This window comes from Crotalus tigris, unplaced genomic scaffold (assembly GCF_016545835.1).
Source record: "Crotalus tigris isolate CLP2741 ecotype Arizona unplaced genomic scaffold, ASM1654583v1 scf7180000017742.2353718, whole genome shotgun sequence".
NCBI classification, from domain to species: domain Eukaryota; kingdom Metazoa; phylum Chordata; class Lepidosauria; order Squamata; family Viperidae; genus Crotalus; species Crotalus tigris.
The window spans coordinates 1,081,030-1,107,445 of NW_024096609.1; the positions used below are offsets into that span (position 1 = coordinate 1,081,030).

The window sequence follows — 26,416 nt, forward strand, 5'->3', positions numbered from 1 at the left end:
CAGAAAGCTGACATTATTTGTGATTTAGAAGGGCAATAAAATTATCAAATTACAGTGACTGATTACAAGGCAATCAATCAAAAGATATTTAGAAAGTAAAACAATGAAGAGAACAATTTATTTAACTTTATTTTTATATTATTTTAGCAGTTCTCATGAGAATCTCTATTGCACTAAACTTACAAGATACGATATGAGAACAGAAACAGCATGTTAAAAGTGCCATAAGTCCTTCTTTTCCTTCAAGCACATATTCTGGAGAAAATTAAATTCTTATTTCCAAATGTATTTTTTTTTCCAGTTGGAAAGGGAGGAGAAGAATGATATCAATGCAATGAGGCCTAAATTCATTATGGTTTCATTTGTGTATCATCTCATTCAAAAGGGATCTTCTTTAACAAGGGTCCCCAGTCTCTGGGCTGTGAGCCTTTCAAAACTGGCTGCAGAAGCAGCAGGTGAGCGACTGCATATGGAGCCCCAGCTTTTCATTATTTTAGTGTTGCTCTTAGATGAAATTATGAACAACATTTACAATTCAGAATCACCCAGAGTTTGAAACACAGTGCAGGTAGTCTTCGACTTATGACAACAATTGAGCCCAAAATTTCTGTTCTGAAGCAAGAAGTTGTTAACGGAATTTTGCCCCACTTTATAAACTGTCTTGCCAGTTGTTAAGTGAATCACTGCAGTTGTTAATTCAGTAACATGGTTATTAAGTGAATCTGGCTGTGCCATTGATTCTGCTTGTCAGAAGGTCACAAGATGATCACAGGACCCCCGGGGACACTGCAACTGTCACAAACAGATGCTAGTTGCCAAGTGGTCACATGACCATGGGGATGCTGCAGTGCTCATAAGAATGAAAAACGGTCATAAGTCACTTTTTCAGTGCCGTTATGATTTTAATGAATGGTTGTTAAGGACTACCTGTAATCTAAACATCCCCTGCAGTCAGTTTCAACTCATCATCTCATTCAAAAGGGATCTTCTTTAACAAGGGTCCCCAGTCTCTGGGCTGTGAGCCTTTCAAAACTGGCTGCAGAAGCAGCAGGTGAGCGACTGCATATGGATCCCCATTTGTGCGAGCACGTGCGCTCCATTTGTCTCTTCCCCCCCTGGCCGGTCCACAAAGCTGGAAAGGTTGGGGTACTTCGTTCTATAAGGCAACATAATTCTGAGAAAGCAACAACCTGCTTCAAAGGACTTTGAGGCTTCACTCTATCAATCTCATAACTCTAGCTTCCTATGAAATTATGTACATGAATTCTTATTCACAACTTGCACAATAAACTACGTATTAATAGCATGCCTCTTATTTATATCCTATCCATGTCCAACGGGATTGGTCATTTAACTGAATGCCAAGAAATAGAAAAACAGAAAGAAACGAAAAAGAGAACAGAGAATGGTTGGAGTCCAAATGAGGGAGATTTTGCCATAAAATACTGATCCTACTTGCTCTTAGATAATAACATCATAACCAGTAATATATAATATTACAGCTAATGACGGTGAATATATTCATCATTATTCAGTTATTAATTGTCCTGGGACTATAATTAAGGATGGTATAAGAAATAGTAACAACATATATTATTTTATACTGTGACTGTTTCTTCTTCTCCCTTCAATATTATTTTTTATGGGCAGGATATCTATTATGGGCAGGATGTCTATTTCCTATTCAACCTTTCCTACATTTAGATTTCAATGGTTTCTGTTTTTAGCACATTATCACCTTTTCTACAAAAGGTGTTCATCCCTTTAAATATTTGTGCAGGGACCCCGAGCAGATCATTAGAAATTTAAAGTACAGCAAACTAGCATAGAAATGAATATACAAATCCCATTACCCAGATAGGCCCCCTTTCAGCAAAAATTATTAGAATATAAACTGTGATTTTTATCAAGTAGACTCCAATAAAATGGGTGAGACAGTTCTTTGTGTATCTTAGTCTCTGGAATGCAAACTCTGCAGCAATGACTATGCTAGCAATGCCTAATTAAAGTGGAAACCTGACTTGCCAAGTTGCTAATATGTAAGCTGTCCCTTGTTTAAAGACCTAATAAACTCAACCATTTACAGAAGAAATGCACTTTTTACGTGACTTACTGCAAATAGAATTTGAGTTGAAAGCCATTTAGCATCTGAGACAGTTTGGTAATGGCAATGGTACTTGCTGAGTAGTGTCATTTTTGAAACTACTTGGCACATGTTGAATAACGGGCCACTGTTGGTAAGATAAAGTCTTCCAAGATTAAAAACAGAGCAGAGTGCCAGAGAGTTGGACTGACTTAAAACAAAATGTATACAAATGTACATAAATACAAATGCAAATAAATTTAATAGGCCCCATAAGGAGAGTCTATTCTCAGACAAATTTTATTATTTAACCCAACCAAATTGATATTTTTGAGAATATATATCCAGTTGCTTTCTGGTTTCCAATTTTTAAGAAATACAAATTTTTGCTTGTTATTTCCATAACAAAAAGTCAATTCTCCTTTTGCTCAGATTTGTAGGCGTACTCTTGCACATTTCTTGACAGCAGTAGGAAGCACTTTGACATTATCTGCGGTCAGGAGGTCAACTCCCCAGTTTTGGCCCAGCGCTAATTCTTTTAAACTCTTTCCCTTCCAACTATTATGTAGACTTGACTCAGCATAACTTCCAAGCCCAGTGAAAATCAGTTTATTTCTGCTTGTCTTCACTGGGCTTGGAAGTTATGCTGAGTCAAGTCTACATAATAGTTGGAAGGGAAAGAGTTTAAAAGAATTAGCGCTGGGCCAAAACTGGGGAGTTTATTTCTGCTCCAATATTGGAAGAAAGATTCGTTGCCTACATTAGAAGAATGGACACTTAAGGTTTCTAATTTAGCAGAAATGGCTAAAATTTCTGCTTATTTAAAGGATCATACACAAGAAAGATATATTATGGTATGGAGAAGATGGATAGATTATATTCAGATTAAATATGGAACTAAAAGTTCCATTTATTTTATGATTAAATCTTTAAAAAAGAAAAAATAATAAGTATTATTTTTTTATAATAATTGTTTATATAATAATTGCTTACAAATGTATATGTATATGTAATTGCTTACATATACTATGTTATTAAGGTTTAAAGGGAGTTAAGGGTTAAGTCTGATTTTAATTGTTGTATAAATTATTAAATTTAATTAGATTATGTTTAATATATTCATTAAATTTAATTAGATTATGTTTAATATGCTTGTAATACCCTGTATTTGGCTCTGGGAAGTGGGGGGTGGGTAGGGGGAGGGGGTGGGTGGGTTATTTTGTTAATTATTAATAAAACTTTTTAAATAAAAAAAAGATCAGTTTATTTCTGCTTAATGTTGAAAGAATTATTTGCCTAGATTGCCTTCTTTCTAGTTCCCAATGACTATTAAAACACCAAGGAGCCATTTAGAGCATTTTAGATCTTGCCTAAGAATTCAGTAGAGAGACCTGCATCTTCTGATGTGAACATTCTTCTGAGTTTTGGCACACATAAAGCTTAGGCTACAATCTTTCATTGCAAACCACAGCATACCCCCGGGGGTGCCTCGATTCACACAACATAGCAATTTTGTGGCTGAAAACAAGAACTTTTCACATTCATAATTATTATATTGGGAACTGACTTTAGTGATATTATTAGAATGAGGGTTGATGCCTAAAAGCACACTTGGTAAGAAACTCTTTGTACTTTTTAGTTCTTTGTAAAAATGGCTATGTATTTTAAGGGACTTAAGGAAATTTTTTCAGTAGTATACATGTTGTGATACTTTGGATCAACTTTCAAACTGATCACTGTGAAACAAATGGTTATGTAAAACTATATTCTGAGAGACTCTGATGTTGCATTTCATGTCTCTGAGGTAGATTTTTGGTTCAAACACTCATCACTTATAATTGTGCTACATATGACATGGTATATTAGTATAGTTTACCATTATAAAGAAATGATTTGACTTGATTTTAGTTTTACTAGTGTAACAGCTACTGTTATTATGCTAACTTGCCAATGTTTCCTTAGCAAATATATTCATGCATATCATATTCATGCACATTATCTCTAACTCCAGTAAGATTTTTAAAACCACTAGTGGATCTTCTATAAAATCACAGAATCAGTGTTCCTAAATTTGTTTGATTGATGCCTTTAATAGTGAATTGCCAAAACTCATATTATTTAATACTATAAAGGGCAAACATATGATCGCTAGTATGATATTACAGAGATTATCCTTGAATTTTCCTCTCCAATGTCAAATACAGGTTTCCATTTAGGAGAGGGAAATCTAATGTTGGATTTCCCCTTGAAATTTTTGGAAACTAGTAACAGAAAAGTTTATGCCAGCAAATCTTAAAACAAGCAGTTTTATAATGTTTATCTAAGTTTAAAACCTTGCTACCCCAGTACTACCCCAATAATAATAGGCTCTTATATTAAGATTATCTCCTCTCTTATTGGTTTTTCTTCCAATATAGTATGCTATATGGAGTCAAGAAATATATTCTACACCTTTTATTGACAGGAACATTATGAATAATTAAAACTTTGTTGAACAATAACATTGTACGATTATAGGTATTGTTTAGAGACACAGAATTCTTTACTTACTTATGGAATGATAGTTTACTTTTTTTGAATGGACCACCATTTTTTCTCTTTTTATTTCTTTTATACATACTATCTCCTTACTCTCTTACTTCTTCCCTCACCCCTTTCTCCCTCTTCTCTTAGTTTTCTGCCATGCCCACTTACAAAGAAGTGCCCAATCGCCCCTCAATGGAAGGCATGTGTTCAACTATTTCACACATAAATGGTACTGTAGGGACTGGGCAGAATTTTGACTGAGAGTCCAAAGACTCTCATGCTATTCACCATCTCCCCAAATGCAGAAAATATTTAATAAACAATCTCACACTAGTTTCATCAGGGTGAAAAAAAATAATTTGTGTACATTTTCCTACTGACATCTTTCCTACTGTTTATCCAGATGAACTAGCAAATATCTTATATTGACATATCTACCATACAACTAATTTTTAGTTGAATATCACAATAGACCATAATCTAAGATTCTATTTTGTCATGGCTGCTTTTGAAGGAAAAAAAAGTTGTCTGCCCTTATTTCTCAAGAAAACTGAAATAGCAAAAATGGTACATCCTAAAAGTTTACTTAGATTGGAGGTCACAATGAAAACGATTATAGGATACAATTGTTGTCCTATAGGCTCTAGCCCCTGCTGTGTTGTGACACAGTAGGCTAAGACAACTCCATTAGGAGTCTGTATTACTCCTCAGCAGTGGTCTTCAGAAGCAGATGGAGGGCTATTTATTCAAATGCACCATGACTCCTGGCTTATACATGAGCATCTGGGATGTTTCCTAACTGGATGTGATGCACAATGCACTTAAATTTATCAACTGTCCCCCATGCAATTAAAGGCCTTGATAAATAATACCATGGCAAAGGCCTCACAGCTGAATTGAAAAGCAACAAAGCGTGAGGGTCAAATGTTTCCGTAGGATTTCTATTTAACACATGCAACTGCTGATAATGGAATGTCCCTACCAACTTGCAGCAGTCCTTTTCCAGAGAGCATAACCAAGAGAAACACTGAATAGACAATGACTCCCGCAAACATTAAAGTAAAGCCATTTTGCACATACAAGTTTTATTCTTGCACAGAATTTCTTTTAAAAATGCAGAATACTAATTTACACGCCAGAAATATAAATTCTGATCTGAGAAAAACATACAGAAGCAGAGTAGGAGATCTTGTATTGTCCATAAACCAAGTAATCTGCAGATTGTGAGGATAAATAGCCACTGCTGCTCCAGACAGTAGGCATTATAATATTCCATTAGTCCACCCTTTAATGTGGGTTTTCTGTCCTCTAAATTATGGTCTAGCCCAAGGATTTTGCTTTCAGTGACTGTGATGCAACTACCTGAATGAGAGAAACGAATAAGTACCCCACAACTTAGAAAGCAAGGGGAACATTTTCACCAAATAGTTGGACATGTCAAACTATAAAGCTACCTTATTAAATTTTTTGTTTATCATGTTCAGCCAATGTCAGCTTTTTACTTTTAAGAGAAAACGTACAGAAGACATCCAGCAGGGTGGTATACTTAATTTTATAAAAAACTACAAATGTCCAGGATAAACATTTGAAGAGAACATGGCTGCATTGACTTTTTAGAACTATGCCATTTTAAAAAGAAATGTTTCCTGCATTATCAAGCATGAAATTAAAGAAAAGTATTTGCAGCTTTAGTTCAAAGCCAGCTACTCATAAACAGATATTTATGAGACAAGTGACATTTGGAAATTTTCTGTGAATTGTGCTTAAGTATCTGGTAGTGCAAAAATATCCCAATTACTTGAAATGAACAAGAAGTGATGTTTAGTGTTTGAGATTGTTTCATTTGTATTAGTATAATAATGGCAGACATTATTCATATGATAAGAGACGTCTGTCATGTAATGCAAGCAGCACTGGCAATGAAATGCCCAATGAAGAATGAGTACTTGGCACTGTGAAAAAGCTATTAATTATTTAATACAAAAGGTTACATGCCACATAATCATGCTTTTGTTCGTGCATCTGTTTTTATTCAGAAACACAAATAAAATTAAGCATTAGACAACAATATATATGATTGAGAAGGTTATAATATGTAAGAGTTGGATTACTTTCAGAAGTATCCTTGAATCGGGATACTGAAGCTAAAGAAGAAAATATATATTTATCCCTATCTCAACCTTTCTAAGGGGCTAAGCTGTTTGTTAATCTGACGATTTACCCTAAAAGAACTTCCATTGGTCTTTAGTTCAAGGCCAATAAACACTGAGATGTTTCTATACTAAAAGTTGTGGTCAGATGAGTGTTATTTTTTGGTGACTTCAAGTCATTATTGACTCCTGGTGATTGCCTAGACAAGTCCTTGCAATTTTCTTGATAAGAGTGAAGGAATGAAATACAGAATTCTTCAATGTTGTTCTGGTGAAAAGAAAAAAATACAAGGGCAAAGTAAGAAAGAAGTATAACTAGGTTTGAAAAAAGACTTACTGTGCTTCAAAGAACAGAATTGGCTTTTCCATTAGTCAAGGGAAGGTATTTGCTTCACTTGGCAGATGCTGGGAAACAGGAGTAACCATTTTCCAGCCCATCATTTTTTTTTCCTGGAGGGCGGAATGAATATGCCACATAGTCCATTTCTCACCATTAAGTTAGTAGGCTGCCCTTGGATGTTGTAGAAGCTTCTACCAGTTTGGTAATGTATTTTTACTTAAATTATGGAAATATGATTGGCTTCTATGGATGTTACCTTGTTTGATTCCATGTCAATACTTGAACCAAAAGTCTTGCAGACAGGGATTTAAGGACATAGTTCTTGATAATAATTTTTATAACAGATATCAGAAAAGCCATTACTGATAGTCCTTAATGGATTGGTGCAGCTGCTGGTGGGTGCAGGAAGTGCTTGAATTGTTTGAAGAGTTAACATGTCATCTCAATCTGTCTTTCTCTTTTAGATAACTTTACTAGATTTTTTTAAAACTATAATAATAATAATATCGGAACCATTTTTCCATCTTATCAAGTAGTAGGTTGTGATCTACTTTATCAAATGCCTTACTGAAGTCCAAGTAAATTATGTCCACAGCATTCCTCTGATCCACTAATTTTGTCACTTGGTCAAAGAATGCAATAAGATTTGTCTGGCGTGATCTATTTTTGACAAACCCATGTTGGCTTTTAGTAATGACTTTGTTTGCCTCTAGGTGTTCGTTGATTCGTTGTTTGATTATCTTTTCCAGGATCTTCCCAGGTATTGAGGTCAGGCTGATAGTCTGTAATTTCCTGGATCCATTTTTTTTCCTTTTTTGAGGATGGGAACTACATCAGCTCTTTTCCAGTCCTCTGGTAGTTCTCCTGTGTTCCAGGATCTTTGAAAAATATAGTTCAGTGGCTCCGATATCACATCTGCCAGTTCCTTGAGAACCTTGGGGTGTAATCCATCTAGTCCTGGCGATTTGAACTCATCTAGGCTGGACAGGTGCTCACTTACCATTTTCTTGCCTATCTTAACTTGTGTTTCTATTTTGTTTTTTATGGCACTATTTTTGATAGGTTGGTCTGTTTTTTTCCCTTTGTGTAAAGACAGATGCAAAAAACGAGTTAAATAGTTCTGCTTTCTCCCTGTTGCTTGTCACCTTCTTGCCACTTCCACCCACTAATGGAATTTCCTTCACTTTTTTCTTGTTTTTTACATGTTGAAAGAAGCTTTTTTTGTTATTTTTGACTTTGGTCATTTTGAGCCTTGGCTTTCTTCACTTTATCTTTGCAGGCTTGGGCTATTTGCTGATATTCTGACTTAGTTATGTTCCCCTCTTTCCACTTTCTATACTTGTCCTTTTTATCTTTCAATTGGCCAGAGAGTTCTTTATGCAGCCATGCTGGTTTCTTTTGAGAGCTGTTGTTTTTCCTCTTTATTGGTATTGTGCTAGACTGTGCTTTTATTATCTCATTTTTCAAAATTTCCCAAGCTTCTTGAGTTGTTTTCCCCTTGAGGATTCTCATCCATGGAATCCTTCCCAAGCCCTCTCTAAGTTTATTGAAATTAGCTCTCTTGAAGTCCAAGACTCTAGTTTGACTGGGTTCTATTGCTTGTGCTTCTATAATGTTGAATTCTAATATTGCATGATCACTTCCTCCCAGGGTTCCTATGGCTTCAACACCGTCTATCATTTCATCTCTGTTAGTGAGAATTAGATCCAAAATGGCTAATCCCCTAGTTCCCTTCTCTACTTTTTGGGAGACAAAGTTGTCTGCTAGGTTTGCCAGGAACCTGTTTGATCTTCCACTTGGTGCGGGGTTTGTCTCCCAGTTGATGTCAGGGTAGTTAAAGTTCCCCATTACTATTGTGATGTGCTTCCTACATACCTTAGTTAGCTGATTAGCAAAAAGTTCATCTATTTCCTCTGTTTGGTTGGGTGGTCTGTAGTATACACCTATGGCAATGTCATTCCCCCCCCCCTTTATATTGACCCAAATTCATTCAAGACAGTTTTTATCATTGTTGTGCTCTATTTCTGTAGAGATGTAGTTATTTCTTATATAGAGAGCAACTCCACCACCTCTTTTATTTGGTCTAGAAAGACAAAACTAGTAATTTGATAGAAAGGAGGAAAAAAGTAAAGAATAAAAGAAGGCAAAGCCGAAAGTGCAGAAAAAGGAATACAAAGAAACAACATGTGATTTTCTTTTACAGCAGATCTAAGTATAAATTTACATTAACTACAACATAGCTTTCATTTTTTCTATTATCTATTTTTTCTAATCATCAAACCCATACATCATAATTTCATTTTTTCCAGTTTCACGCAGAATATCCAAAAGGGCCATCCAACCATTATTAAAATTAATCATTGTCTTTCTCTAATCAATTTTTTTTTGTCAATTTTGCCATTTTTTATATCAACTAATCTAATTGATTAATCTTGACACAAAGATCTTAGCAATGCTAGCAAACAGATTATAACAAGTGTTACCACTAATTATTAAGAACAATCAAGCTGGTTTATAAAAACTAGGGAAGCTACAGACAATATTAGGTTAACTGCAGATTTAAAAAAATTGAATAAAATGACAACCAATTTGTAATCCTGTCATTAGACATTGAAAAGCCTTTGATGAAATATAAGACAGTGTATGTTTGATCTGTTGAACAAGTTTGGATTCCCTTTCAAATTTATAAAATAAACGAAGATAATATATGAGTTTCCCACATCTAAAATGAAGATTAATCATTTGTTTTCTGCTACTTCCATTATTTAAAGAAATTAGGCAAGGATGTCCACTTTCAGTCTTGTTTTTTGATATTTGTTGGACATCCTTGATTTGTGCTATTAGACAACATAGGGAGGTTTATGGAATTGTATACAATTCAGGTAAACATAAATTAGTTAATTTCATGCTTCCTCTGGAGGACTTTTGGCATCTAGTGCTGGCTGCTGGGTGCCAATCAAGCTGTGATGTCATCTCTGCAACTCTGAGATGAACTAGACTCCTGTTAATCCTCACTGGAAGTCCCAATCTGCCATCTCAATCTCATGTTTTTGTTATATTAATCATGTAATGACAAAATAACATTAAAATAAAGGTGTGTATTTTGATTATTTGAATGATAACAGCAGAAAATGCTAAAATAAGAAAGCTTACTTTGGTTCTATAGGATCTGAATTTATATGAAGAATAAATATAGCAAATTAACCTTATGAAAACATTTATGACCAATAATGTACAGACTTTAAATAATCCCTGTTTATAACAGTCTGGCACCCCAAGTTATTCATTTGTAATTTTCTTATCGCTGAGAAAACTCATGAAAGTATAGACTTTTTCATTTTTTAAAAATTGATGTGTTATAGCAGATTTTTTTTTTTCAAGTATCTTTATGCAGAGAATTGGGAGTCGTAACTATTTCAAGCCAAATGAACACTCTTGGAATTTTGAGGCAGTGGTCTGGGTCCTGTTATTAGAAAGCAATTATGATAGGTATAGCCAATCTATAAACAATACATAGAGGATAGAGTGATAAGGATAAAAAAATAACAAGCAACAACTTAACACTGAGTCCAAATCAGGAATTCAGGCAAAGAAATTAACTACAAAGTAGAGGTGGGATTTAAACTACAAATGCCAAACAATTTAATTGTCTCCATAGAGCAGAACAAAATAATAATTTCACAGAAAGCAAACCTTTCTTTATAATGGTATTTTAAAAGCAATTCAAGCAAAATTAAAAGAGATACCAGGCCTGGCAAGCAATAAGAAAAAAATAATAATGAACATAAGTAGGTCTATAGGAGATCCCTTGGGAGTCGTGTGTTCCAAGTACCATGTAAATTCAGTGGTAAAAGTCTAAAAAAAAGGTTTGAAAAATACATAATGGAAAGTTCAGTTGCACTTTATTTAGATAAGATTTGAATCTTGTCATATCATACAAACTCACAGTCCATTGTTTATCAGAGGATAATACGCAGAGTGTAAAGGAAGTTTACCAAGATGATAAGTTGAGAGTGGGTGCTGAATGGAATTACTTTAACAAACTATCAAATAATAATAATAATAAAGTTGGAAGGGAGCTTGGAGGTCATCTAGTTCAACCCCCTGCTCAGGCAGGAAACCCTATACCATTTCATACAAATGTCTGTCCAGTCTCTTCTTAAAAACTTCCAGTGTTGGAGCATTCACTGCTTCTGGAGGCAGGTTGTTCCACTGGTTAATTGTTCTATCTGTCAGGAAGTTTCTCCTTAGTTCTAGGTTGCTTCTCTCTTTGGTTAGTTTCCATTCGTTGCTTCTTGTCCTGCCTTCAAGTGCTTTGGAAAATAGCTTGACTCCCTTTTCTTTGTGGCAGCCCCTGAGATATTGGAAGACTGCTATCATGTCCCCCGTCCTTCTCTTCGTTAAACTAGACATACCCAATTCCAGTAACCATTCCTTATATGTTTTACCCTCCAGTCACCTAATCATCTTTGTTGGTCTTTTCTGTACTCTTTCTAGAGTCTCAACATCTTTTTTACATCGTGGTGACCAAAACTGGATGCAGTATTCCAAGTGTGGCCTTACCAAGGCATTGTAAAGTGGTATTAATACTTCACGTGATCTTGATTCTATCCCTTTGTTAATGCAGCCTAGCACTGTGTTGGCTTTTTTGGCAGCTGCAGTATACTGCTGGCTCATATTTAAATGATTGTCCACTAGGAGTCCGAGCTCCCTCTCACAGTTACTATTATTGAGTAAGGTACCCCTATACTATACCTGTACATTTGGTTTTTCTTGCCTAAATGTAGAACCTTACTTTTTTCACCATTGAATTTCATTTTGTTAGATAGCGCCCAGTGTCAAATCTGTCCAGATTCTCCTGTATCTTAAGCCTGTCTTTTGGAATGTTGGCTATTCCTGCCAGCTTGGTGTCGTCTGCAAATTTGATGATTTCCCCATCTATCCCCTCGTCCATATCACTGATGAAGATGTTGAAGAGCACTGGGCGCGGAACAGAGTCCTGGGGCACCCCACTACACATTTCCCTCCATGTAGATGCGGTTCCATTGAGGACCACACGCTGAGTACGGCCGGTCAGCCAGCTACGAATCCATCTGGTGTTCTATGATACATTGTCAAAACTACTTGAGGATAAAATATGCCTATCAAATATAAATGTTTCTTTGTTACCTGGTCAGAAGTGATGGAATTAGTATCCTAATAATAATTAGGAGTGTAATGCTTTCATAAGGATCACATTTGTTACTGCCATATCCAACTGGCTTCCTTGATGTCATTTAGTGGAGTTTTGGCAAAACTCTCATAATGCATTGACTCATTTCAAAAACTGTGAAAGAATAAAAAACTTGAACAATTTCCTCAGCCTTGGGGCAATTTCTGGTTGAAACAATTAACAAGATCTCTTCCAAATTATAGCTTACCATGATAGGGAAAAATGGCCCAATGTTATCTTGTATTTACTCTGCATAATATTTGTCATGGTATGTCAAAAAGGCAGCTATATTCATACTAAATAAGTAAACAAACAAACAAACAAACAAATAAGCAAGCAAGCAGCTACCCTTTTAAAGGCAAAATATAATTAATACAAGATTATTGATTCTTATAAGATTAAAGTAAAATAACATTAAATCTAAAATAATTTCAAAGTTTGGTCCATTATAGCTCTATTATAAACAAATAATAATAATTGAATCTGGATTGAGAACACAATGCACAATAATCTGCACAAATAATTTAAAAATCCAATGGATTTAATAGAGAGTAGGCATCTAACAGAATCTATGGATTCAATCAAGATGCATCCATTTATGTATCAAACATAAAATCAGAACAGATGGAAACAAACTATTTTTCTTTAAAAAGTTTGATAGATGTAAGAGAAGAGAGACATACAAGCATGTTGAAATATTGGAAAAATGAGGCATTGCTCACAGGGCTACATGGTGAAAACCCCTCCCTCTATTGGTCTGAAGACACCAACAAGTATGTATGTATGTATGTATGTATGTATGTATGTATGTGTACATATATAAAGGCTATCAAAAGATGATGTGTTAAGTTCATGAATCTTAAAGTGTTTTGATCAGTGACAATTTTACAATTTCACATTCATATAAAATTAATAGACTTCAAAACATTTTCTCTGTAAGTAGTTGTTTCTGTATTTACAACATCTAAAAGTTAAACTAAAAGAACAAGAATAGACTAGCCCATCATTAAACTTGATGAAAGTCAAATGTATCACACACAACCCCCCCCCCCAAACAATGCTTTGAAGGCATGCAAAATTCCTTATGCATGCCCCAAACACGTTTGGAATGATTCCCAGAATACGCGATACCAATTTTTCAAATACAACTATCTCTATGTAGTTTTGATTTGCCTCCAGTGTTGAACTATAGAAGAAAATATAACAACAACAACAACAATAATAATAAATGGAAGTTTCAAACATTAGAACAACACCCCACAATAAGATGGATCTCATGCTAGGCATACTTTTGGCCAGCTGAAGAAATAGTGGCAGTTGATAGCACATAGACATGAAATCTATAGGAACTTATCATTTAAAGCTATGTGACATTTTAAAGAGCATTAAACTGGCTATACATGGATGGATGAGTAATTGCTTGGGACACTCCCCCCCCCCCCCCGCAATGATTACAACAAACAGGGCAAAGAGGACAATTTAAATACAGTATATAGTTTCAATTTTTTAAATATGATTTTGGCCAAATGGTGTTTCTTTCAAATCTTTCCAATTTCACCTAAATAATTATGTGAGGAAAAAGGCATTTTATATATGTGCTTAAGTGATTGAGAGCTCTGTCCCTTAATGTATTTTAGAGCATTTTTCTATGGGAAATACATGTAAGCACTGGATTGCCTATGTGGAATTACTGTGAATGTAATTCAGATCAGAAAAAAAAAAACCTTTAATTTTATCTGGGAATGAGAAAGGAGGAGTTTTACTTCATATATAGTTACTTAACCAAACTGAAAGACTAGAGCGAAAGGTATAGATCCATTTCACTGAATTTTGGCTGGGCTCAATTTTTGGCTTACTGTGTGTTCAACAGATGTTCTCATTAAAATTTTCCTCATGATGTTTTTAAAATAAAATTAACTGAAGTTAGAAATCTATAATTAGCACCACCTCACAGAACAAATCAGAACAAGTTTACTAAAGTACTCTATTTACAGTGAGGGTGAGTTTACCCCAGGGCTTGCTTTACTATTTTGTTTCAATTTTCATGTAATTTCATCCATCACTTTTCTTCAATCCTCCAAAGATGATGGATAAAACACAGAAATAAATAGGACCAACTGTTCACAGATGCCTAAAGGAAAACATAATTTTGTTATAAATAATCCTTGGCACAAATCATGGAAATGCTATCTGAAAATTGTTTGTTGAATAGTTTATGAATAAGGGCTTTAGTTTAAAGTTTGCAAATAAGGTGCAGCATTCTCCATTCCCCCTAGAACTTGGAACTGAATCCTTTAAGAAACTGAACAGACACACAAGTAGAAATCAAGGTTGTTTTATGTTCAAACAGAAGCCTCATGGGACCTTGCCTTTTTATTTATATGTATATACAGAGAAAAGTGTATGCACAAAAGATGAGGCATATTTAAGAATTATTTTTGTTAAATATTGGCAAAAAAGTATTGCAACTATTTATAGAAGGATAACTATATATCATATATAGTATTTAGCAGCACACTCTCAAGGTCTTTAGATAAAGAAATGAGAAAGTTATGATATACATTCAGTCATCTAAGTTTTTTCACAGAAGTCACACTTCATTTGCAGAGTTGTAATATTTTAAATGGAAAGTTTAAAAAGTACTCTATCATGAAATGTAACATGCATGCATAAAATGACACAATTACGATTTGAGGCAAGAAGAGCAATAGAAGAGAATATCTGTAGCTAGCTCAGTGTTAAACTGTGGGTTCCCTGGTGCTCTCTGAGCTTAGTGGTTTTCTTGCAGACATTTCATTACCAAACTAGGTAACATCATCAGTGTTAAGATGTTAGGTCATACAGTGTATGAGGATGCTACCCAATTTGGTAATAAAATGTCTGCAAGAAAACCACCAAGTTCAGAGAGTACCAAAGACCCAAAAGAATGCAGGACTAACATGTCCAGCAGTTGTAGGAAATAGAATGGTCTCAGCTAGTTCTAAATGCTGCAATATGGCTGTGATTTGGCTGCTACTTCAATGATAAATCAAGAGAATGGAAGGATTAACTTGCTTTTTGGCACATCGGGATACTATACCTCTTTTTATATTTGTCCTCATCTGATTATTTGTGTTTCTGTAATAGCTTCTTTGAACAACATATTACAACAGTGTTTTCCCTCCCTGATAATAATAATAATACCTTAGAATAAACTCTTGCTGTAAACAGATTTTTTTCATCATAAATGAACATCAAAAATTAAAATAGCATAAAAGCTGCTACAAATTTGATTTAAAATTATTCATACCGACACATTAAAAGTTAACACTGTCTTGTCACACCTTGATTTGAATATATTACAGTAAGGAAATATTATGTTCTCTCACAGAAATTAGGTCTCCAAATATTTCAATAAGATCAATTCCCATTGTAAATCAGCCACTGAATGTTACATTTTATAGTGTCTGAGATAAGATTAAAACTTTGTATTTCTTTATATCACATGAGCTATTAGATAACACTGTTGTGCTAGAACCTTAGGAAGCAAAAAGCAAACATTTGTTTTTTTCCCAAAGAAACAGGCAGAATATTTTTTTAAGAGTTGGTAGGCCGAACTGGAACATCATTGTCCATAATATTAATATGTTTTGTGAACGTGTAATTTTTGAATAATTATGTATGCATACATTTTGGCCCCAAAATGTTACCATTAATTCATGGGAATCACAATGATATATTATTTAAACTGCCATGGCTCCTGAATCATTCTAATAATGTAAATCCCCAGTGTTTATGTTGCTGGCAATAGAAAACTTATTGTGCTTTCATTCTAGTAGAATATCATAAACCAGTGATCAGGTATTATGTGGTTTCTATCCCAAATATTTAAAAAGTATTAGCCTATTTACTTGTGATAGGCAAGGTAAGTTTCTTTTAAGAATTAATACAAGAGATCCATAGTTTAATTTTTCTGGAAATTTACAAGACCTAGTACAGGGGTAGGCAACCTTGGCTCTTTTATGACTCGTGGACTTCAACTCCCAGAATTCCTGAACCAGCTGGGAGTTGAAGTCCACGGTTGCCTACCCCGGACCTAGTAGGATCAGCATTTTGATTCTAATGTTTGTTTATTTTTATACAAAAATGTTGAAGTCTGTAACTCTTAATACACATTTCTCTAATGGTCCTTATACAATATATAAATATCATGAAGGCAAGTTGATAAATTTTTTGGATGGCATTATAAATGTCAGAATCATCAAAGCATTCAAAACATTTTCTTTCCATTTCTTTTTATTCTTTATTTAACTAAGCACAAAGAAAGATTGAAAATAGGGGAAATACAACGAGATTCATTTCTGCTTAAAGAAAGCAGATGTGCAACCTTACCTGATCTGTCCTTGTACTAGAGGTCTGTTTTTTGTCCTATTCATATTTGCATCAAATGGAACCTCAAAGAACTACAAAAGAAAAAAAAAGAAAATAACTTTAAGAGATGCATTTGAACTGTATGAATTATTTGTGCAGCTGCTTGGTCTTAATGCAAAACTTTTTCAAAGTACAACTGAAATAGTGCAATTTTATTTTACATTAACTTTTCCAACATTTCCTTAAAGGGCAGGAGAAGTGCATGAACAAAAACTTTGAAAAATATGTGCCCAAAATCCATTCCCCTCAGAGCTTTTGACAAGTCTGGCAATACTTCCATAAAAACACCTTTCTTTCTTTTTCCTAATTTTTTAAATAAAACTGCACAATCATTGTTAATTGCAAATACTTTGTTTTAAAGATTAACATTATAACAATTTAAGATCATCAAAATTGGAGGCCTTTGACCCAATCAAGAGTCAGTCAATTCTAGCAAATGCTACTGCTATTACTGACTGGACTCCTTTTCCAGTCCAGTCAGATGGGTTAACATGGCAGCTCAACCATATACCGTGTTTCTCTGAAAATAAGACCCAGTCTTTTTTTTTTTTTGGCCTCCAAAAGAGGCACCAGATTTTACTTTCCAGAGGTCTTTTCCATGGTCTCACCTAACAGCAGCGACACCAAGAGCCCCACCCAGCCGGCCCACTTCTGTGGCCAAAGGAAATGCCTCTGCAGCTGAGAATGGAGTGCTTGCCTGACAAATGTGGCGTTCCCTAGTCTCATTTCACTGTCAGAGGCCTTCTGGAAAGGTCTCTGCAGCCAAGAATCGAGCTACGGAAATCCATAGCTCCATTCTCGGCTGCAGAGGCCTTTCCAGAAGGTCTCTGATTGCAAAATGCAGGCTGGGGGGGGGGGGGCACCGCAGAAGAAGTGAGCTAGCGAGGTGAGGCAGATGTTGATTCATGATAGGTCTGGCTGCAACGGTAAGATGGTGCAGGGCATATGGGGTAGCTCCACCCCCCACTCCAACTTGTTTTTTAGGTGTGTGCCTTGCCCCAAAACTAGGGCTTATTTTTGGGGTAAGGCTTACATTAGGCCCACCCCCCAAAAAAATCAAGCTAGGGCTTCTTTTTGGGGTAGCTCTTACTTTTGGGTAAACATGGTAAACCTGTGAATCCATTTTGCAAAGAAAACGTGTCCATAACCATTAAATAAAGAATTCACATAGATTTGGCTATCAATGGTTCAAGTCGCATTGTTTTGTTTTTAGCTTCAGTAAGGATGCTTTTAAACACCATATGTTTTGAGAATAATCCTGTCTTCAAAGAAGGATTGTGCTCTTATAGAAGCATTTTGTTGACCACTATGGGAAAAAAATGTTAAATTAAATGGGTATAAGTCTAATCCAGCACATCTTTTTTATGTTTTTACAAGCAGGGGGTTAGACTTGGTTTTAGATTATATCATTAGAGATTTGATAGTTTTGCTTGTTTTAGCAAATTAAAAAAAACCTGTAAGGTAAAACCTGGATAAATAAATATTTTAGCTGCTTACAAAACTGTTTCCTCAGGAAGTCTGAATGCATCATTTCATTTGACTGAAGCAGAATATTACCTTTCCTACAATTCTGGCAAATTTAACAGCAGGATGATGCAGAGAGAATTAAATCTACAGTGATAGAGCACCATTAACTCTCATAAATAGGCAGTGACATTAAGAGCATACAGAACTTTTGAAATCAGAAAAAATAAATATTTAAATCATGATGTTGAGAAAAACCACATTAAATATGACTTGTGGGTAAATTTCTGTTAAAGATCATTCCCATTACATAGCTTTCATTGAATTGACAACCTAATTACATTTTGTGGTTCTAAAAGTGTGAGGTCAACTGCTATTTTATTGTTTAATGTTAGGAACAATCATATGTTTCTCATCAGTTTTCTTTTGGACTGGCCTTCACTTACCATGTTTATGAAAGAATTAGGACTGTGTGAAAATGTCAGATTTTACATACAAATATAAAACTGATGCTTGAATATCAATCAGATTTAGAGCACAGATTAAAGAGCTCTCTTGCTCAGTGGTTTTCAGCTGATAGGTCATGACTCACAAATCTGTTATGGGACAACTTAAGACACTGCCACAATTTTCTCTTTTAGTGGCTATTAAATGTATTTGATAAGTCATTCTAAAAAGACAGTAATATATATCTTTTCAGTGAAGTAGAGAAAGAGAAAAAGATATACAGATGAAAGAATGAAGTTGTAATGTACAGCTTTTACAAAAAAGAGCTACTGAAAAACTAATGCTCAATGTCAGTGATGGCGAACCTTTTAGACACCAAGTGCCCAAACTGCAACCCAAAACCCACTTATGTATCATTGGGTGCCAGGTGAGCATGGCCAATTGGGTGGGCATGGCTGCGGTGGTAACGGCAGACTGGGTGGGACTAAAAAGTTCAATAAATCAATTCCAACCTTTGTGAGATCTTTTTTTCCCGCAAGAAGTTGAAATTGATTGATTCTTTTTGCACACAGCAGCGGAGGCCTAAAGTGAAACGTTTTTTTTAATTAAGCCTAGCTGAAGGCCTAGGACTGGGGCGACGGCACACATACCCACAGAGATGGCTCTGTGTGCCACCTGTGGCACGCCTGCCATAGGTTCGCCACCACGGCTCTATGTTCTATGATACTATATAATTATAGTTTAAAGTTAATGTATTATTGTAATATTGATTTTTATATGGCTATGCATCCTTTGAACATGATTTGGTAAACATGTTTTGGAATCTGGAATGCCCAACTTCAGCACTCATTTAATTAAGAAAGGTCATTTTATTTTCAGAATTCTGTGCAAATTTGAAAAAAAAAATGCTGCTAGAGATGCAGCAATAACACTCTGGCATATTATAAAGGCCTTCTTCCACATCGTTTTCAAAGGATGCACAACCTACAGAATTCTGTATTTAACTAAGTATTGTGTGAATACTCTCTTTGTTTTGGATCTTCCATTAACTCATTAGACAATGCTGTATTCTGACATGAGAACAAAATCTTATCCTTGTCTAATAAAGTTATAGAGTCAGAGATATGGTCAAAAACTGCAGGAGAATGATTATGAAAAACTAAGGAACTGTCAATCAGAAAATGAAGGGCTTATGCGGCAATTATAAAATTTATTCCATTTATTGCTTATACCCATTCTGAAATCCTATTTTGGCAATAGTTTCTTTGAAATAACACATAGAGTGAACATGTTGGAAACAACATGTTTTCATTTTCAAATATATTCATGCATAATTTTTACTTACAGGAAATGGCTTTTCACAAACAAAAAAGGAAAAAGTGCATTATGAATGGGAAAAATAGAATTATTAGCTATCACTGAAAATTTGTTGTCAGAACATTAGGCATAAAACAGCAACAGTTTAAATTCACAAAGAGAATGATAATTTTATTGAAACATCCAAGATCATTGAAGTAATGCATTTAATACATTTTTCCTTGCTTCTTCATAAAAAATAATTATTAATTTGGACAAACTATGCAGTGAAAGATTCTTACTTCTTTTTGTTGACCTGGATAAGTCTAAGAAGTTGCTTCCCTTAAAAAATTAAATATTGAGATACTTGATAAGGGGATATCATCAGACGCATTTAATCAGGTTTATACTGCAATTATACCAGAATCAGGTAAAGGTACTCTATGTACTAATTATTGTCCAATTTCACTGATTAATGTTGATGAAAGAATTTAACAACAATCACGAATTAATAGCTATCAACTTGATTATAGTAAGTGATATCATTCATTATTAAGAATTATCAAGCAGATACATTTTATAAGCAGAGCTTATGAAAACTAGGCAAGCAACAGATAATATTAGATTAGCTGTATATTTACTACTTCAATAAAAATAAAAATTTATTTGCAATTTTGTCATTAGATACTGAAGCTTTTGATAAAATATATAGATAGCACATGTTTGCTGTGCTAAATGGATTAGCATCTTGTATGAAATTCATCCTGCATACTGTAAAGTGACTAGGATTTGAAGGAGATCCTACTTATTTTTTTATTATTTTTAATAGCATTAAGATCACCTTAAGATCACTTTCTGCCTACATATTTTTAAGATTATTTTTGTGTTTTAACTAATCATTATGAGAAACAAAAGTCTATAACACAGCCTGAGCAAATCTTGAAAATATACTAGTTCATCAAAGGAAAATCTATACTTGTTCATCAAAGGAAAATCTCAGAAGTCTTTTGGGAGTAGGAATAGTAGAGAATGTTTGATTTCAGAAACTGCACCTAACACCTGTCTGTCGTCAAGATGTGAACATAAAGCAGAACCAATGGGGTTAGAAGTAGGTCTTTTTTGAAACTTTTGGACAGCTAAAAACATATTCAATGCAACTAATTTGCTATTTACAAATCTCTTCATAATTTTCCTCTTCAAATTAGCATCTAATTAAAAACAAGTTCAACATACATCTAAGGCAGCGGCTCCCAACCTTTTCTATACGCCGCACCCCTAGAATGCTTCTGATATATTCTCATACCTGTTACAAAAGTTTGAAATAATGGCAATGAATTATGCATATACACTATAATTTTGAAAACTCAAGTTTTCGCACCCCTGATCTAAGGTATGCTAAAATGAAATAAAACACCATAGATTGTAGGTTGCTTAGGCTTTAACTTGCACTAAAAACTAAATAGCCACAGTCTGTTTACAATATTTACACAAAAATCTGCAATTATTTGATCTTCTCAAATAGAAGGAAACTATTCTGTCCCTGGCCAATTTGGTAAAATATTAATTCAACATTTTTCCAATTAAATGTTAAAGCTTTGCTGTAGTTCTTACCCCAAATGTATAACATTATGTATAAATGATTTAAATGAAATAGTTCTAGTTATAGTCTAGTGCATATGCTAGTTGTATTAACAAGCATATGCACTATATGCTTATGGGGACAAGCTTGGAATTAGTTTACATGTGAGTAGGCTAAGTCAGTCATACAATGAAGTAACATTCACAAAGCTTTTCTCTTTAAGAAACATTTTGGAGGATGAGAGGCTATATGAGAGGGTTTGCTCCATTCCTTTAACAGATAAGATAGTATCTCCTGTTAGATACTGAAACACGCCTCTAATTCAAATAGTTTGCATTATTGAATATTCTGCCTTTAACACTTGTATTCAAACATAAAAATAAGAGGTATCTCTAAAGTGACATGTAATTGATGAGTATATGAAGTATGCAAAAACTTTGTCAAAACATTCTTCCAATTGAGAAGGTTAAGAAGAAAGCATGGCTTTTAAAAAATAAATAAAGAAAATACAGCACCTTCAAAGTTATGTGAAATCCTAATGATACAGCAAAATATAACAAAACTCATACTTAATACTGTGCAAAGGATTTCAGCAAATTGATGCTTGGTTTCTTTCAGCATAGAACAAACATTGTTCTTTATTTAGCAAGAACAATGGCTCTGCATATTAATAAAAAATCTCTAAGACAATTATGAGTGACATGGAAAATGGAATGAAAAACTGTTGGTTATAAATGATGAAAACTAGAGTAGGTTGCTAAACTTGTGTACCTTGATAGAATGTTTACCAAAGACAGGAACACTGGTAGAGAAAATTTAAGACATGCAAATACTGGTAAAAAGGAGAAGGTGGTTTATCTCTGGCCTCTTATAAGGAATGAATGTTTGTTGAATGTAGCAAAAATGGTTATATGTAAGAGAATGCTTTTTGCTACTCTGTTATTTAAACCTCAGAGTAGATGAGTCAGGAGACACAGAGAACTAAATGGAATGCATAGGAAATGTAATAGTAAAGAAGTGTGTGTGATCACACACCTATCCTCCCAAAAAGGAATGTGAGAGAAAGAAAGAAAGATGGACAGAAAGTTGGAAAGAAATAAGAAAGAAAGAAAGAAAGAAAGAAAGAAAGAAAGAAAGAAAGAAAGAAAGAAAGAAAGGGAGGGAGGAAGGCTGAGAACATTTCACCACTTAGAGAAAAATAATAAAGTCAGCTTTGTAAAACCAAACTAGGAAAGGTGGAATAGGTTGAGAGGAAAGAAATGATGGATAAAATTGTAGAGAAATAATGTTGACAAGATGTTCAAGAATAGGTGAGAAATTTAAAGAAAAAAACATGATGTATGTATCTTATGTGAGGATGAGATAGAAGCAAAATTGCTTTGCAAGGACAAAAGGTGTACAGTAAATGATGTTGATATAAGTTAGTTTTTGCTATATTTCCTTTTCTTTCCCCTCATTTCCTGCCTTTATTTGTCCACTGCTTTCCCTGTTTTTCTACATTTTGCATTACTACAGTAGAAAGAATTAATAGGGTGGACTTCAGTATACATTTGTATGATACTAAGAATTGTGAATCCCCAATTTTAAAGTATTTGTAATAGTTTTGGGGAATACCCATTCAAAAATACATTTTTCAAAACCGAGTAATATAGAATAGTTGTCAAACATTATCCATTAAACTGTGGATTTGGACTGCACCCAAATTCTTATATGTTAAAAATATAATTTGAGACTCTCCTTGCCATATTGATTTTTTCTGAATATTTTAAAGTGAGATTGCATTTTCTTTGATTATTGTTTTTAAGAAACAGATATTGCTGCCTTGGATTTGTTGGACCATTTTATTTATTCTATGTTTGCTCTAAGCTACTCTAAATGTTAATAATGACCAGTGTTGCTTTTCACTTGGATTAAGTTTCAAAATTTTTACTGGCAGAATTATAGTAATCTGAGGGAGCACACAGTTTTTCTTTTCCTATTTTTAAACAATAAACATATTGTTAAGCACAGAAACTAGGTGGGTTAATTCTAAACAGCTTAAATTGAATTTAAACTGAAAAATTAGATGAAGAAAAATATATGCTATTGCTCAAGGCATAGAAATATTTTTATATGGTTTAAAATCTTATCTAATTTCAGCACTGAAACATACATAACTTTTCTAATACCTATATGTTCTACTTTTATGTAAGCTTGTTGAGGTTTGTAGAACTAAAATGCTCTTTAAATAAAGTTATTTAATGTGATATGATTGTGTGAAAAATTCCAGATAGCTTAGCTAGAAACAGGTGATCAAGGACCAACTTTAAAGACACATACCACAAAAATCAACACTCATTTATACTATAATACTGTTTAGTATAATTCTACTTATACTGAATAAAGTTGTTTCTACTGTGTAAGAAGTAGTAACATTTATTTAATTGGTCTCCGAGTACAACTTTTGTTTCTACTGAGAAATATAGAAGTTTCCGACATATGATTAGTTGTGGTAAATTAATATTCTTCATATTTTAATTAAATCAAAGTGAAAGCTATTTGACAAAATGGTAGTAAATCAGATTCCTAAAACAAATACATGGAGGAAAAAGTCAACATTGCAATCCCCTAATGGGTTCAGTGAATTAAACTTTCAGGAAATAATGAGAACATTATTTTATCCATCCAAAATAGTATTTATTAATCTGGCACTGGAACATGTTTGGTGTAATTTCAATTTAAAAAAAGAAAGAAATTGGACTTTATTTTACTATAATACAATATACTGCATCTGCATCTATTTTCATCCTACATCCTACAAAAGCTGGATGAGCTGTTACTGAGTTCAAGCAGTATGTTATGGAGAAATGCGCCAAATTTCCTATCCAGCAAAGTTTGAAAGAGGGTGATCACCAATTATAAGGAAGAAGTTGATTGCATGTGTTATCACTCAAGATGGTGCAGCCACTTACTTGCTCAATGCATATTGGATGGCTTTGTGTAAATGAATAAAAAAATGAACAATAATGAAACCATATTTGGGTTCCTCTCCTCTCTCCTCCCCCTTTATCTATCAGAAGCCCCAGAAGCTCTGATAATATTTAAATTTGCCAAAATGTGAAAAATAAAAAAATCCAGAAAGGAGATTTTTCACAGATCTATTATTCACCAACTATTTTCCATAAAGTCAGACTGCATTAATTCAAATCTACCACTTCTTTCTCTGTTAATTTCATTCATTAATTCAAAAACTTTGTTCTTCTTACCTTCCACGTGTTTCCATACTGCATGGTCATAAGGAAATAGGTTTCTGGTTTCTGATAAATAAAAGCTTTACATTCTTTAAAGAAAGAAAGAGTAGACTTATTTGTATGCATGTCATGTGTATCAATCTGCTAACAGTAAGAAAAATACTGTTCAGTTTCAACACATTTTGATCAGTATGCAACAAGTGGATTTATAATCTAAAGACGTGTTTCCTGAATCCCACCATGTAGTTCAAATATACCCTCAGAATACACTTCAAGAATCCCATACTGACAGCTGATGTACCATTTAAGCAATAACAAAAAGATATCGCCAAATTTGTTTAGTGGTTAAGATACTAGGCTAGAAATTAGGAGGCCATGAGTTCTAGTCCTGCCTTAGCCATGAAAGCCAGTGGGGTGACTTTGGGTCAGTTGCTCTTTCAGCCCAATTCACCTCACGTGGTTGTGTTTTGGGGAAAATAGTAGGAGGCAGATATGTTGAATATGTTCACTGCCTGGAGTTATTTCTAAAAATAATAATAATAAATAATAAAGATGGGATATAAATAAATAAAACCATTATAATAAGCATCTTCTTATTCATCATTACAATGATGGTCCGAACAACAGCCAATCACTTATTGCTAGGGTAGGCATTCTCTATTTTACCAATTCTTAAAGACTTCCCAAAACAGCCAGTTATTTGTTTTATCAAGAAGGGCATTCCTTGGAGCATTCCTCATATTAAATATGCATATATGCATATATGTATGCATATGTGGTACTTGGATCGAAAGGGGATTTCATTGCCATGGATGCCACAAACTCTTACTGTCCTTTCTATTCTCAGTTGCTACTGTTGAGGCCAACAGCTTTCCAATGTATTCAGCTCATTTCCATTATCCTGCTAAATTACTGCCTATAATTCATCTGAACATCTTTGAAGAAAAGTGTAAACCACATCTAAATGAAAGTGAAGTTTAGTCCATCAAATCAAATTTGATTCCTGGTGACCTCAACAGATATGGCCATGAGGCTTCCTTGCCTACAGTACTGTACAGAAGTGGTTTGCCATCACCTTCTGGCGGTGGCTTTTAACTCCTAGTCTACTTTGCAGCTCTGATAGATTCCTATCAAAAGTAGAATAAATCTGAACACTACTTAGCTTCAGATTAATAGCCTCTCTATTGTTATGTAACAAAATTTCACAAGTAGGCACATCTTTATCTAAAGAATAAATGGAAAGTAGCTTGAAATGAACAGCATAAGCAAAAAGTCTACAAATATGACTAATAGTCATTAGAGTTTGGTCTGGAAACATTGAAGGTAGATTGAGCTATCAATCATTGAAAGCATGTTCTTGCTAATGAACTAATGAATCCAGTTGTCAATTGCCTGTGGAAAACTTTGTGCTGAAATATATGAATACATTAAGTAACTTAAATACTTTGTACAGTTATTTATTCTAGCATTCCCAATCTACAATTCATGGAGGCTGCTGAATGTTGCTTACTATGCAAGAGTTAAACATTTTATTCTTTAAATAAAGACACATTTTTTCACATCTTCAAAGAAACATAAAGCACTGTTAAAATTAGTTTTGAGTATTTTTGCAGGTTAATTATCTCACTTTCATAGAGAAACACAAAAGATATGGTAATAGCAAAGCAAAATTATTTGAT

General features: G+C 34.1%; 1 protein-coding gene across 2 annotated transcripts in view; it reads right to left on the bottom strand.

Annotated features, from left to right (window-relative positions):
* The window catches only part of LOC120306619 (protoheme IX farnesyltransferase, mitochondrial), a 123,032-nt gene that overhangs the window by 32,394 nt on the left and 64,222 nt on the right, over positions 1–26,416 (bottom strand). For both annotated transcript variants that reach the window (XM_039340206.1, XM_039340205.1), the window contains one exon: positions 16,683–16,753. In XM_039340206.1, coding sequence (XP_039196140.1) covers positions 16,683–16,753 — 71 coding nt within the window. The remainder of the gene's footprint in view (positions 1–16,682; positions 16,754–26,416) is intronic.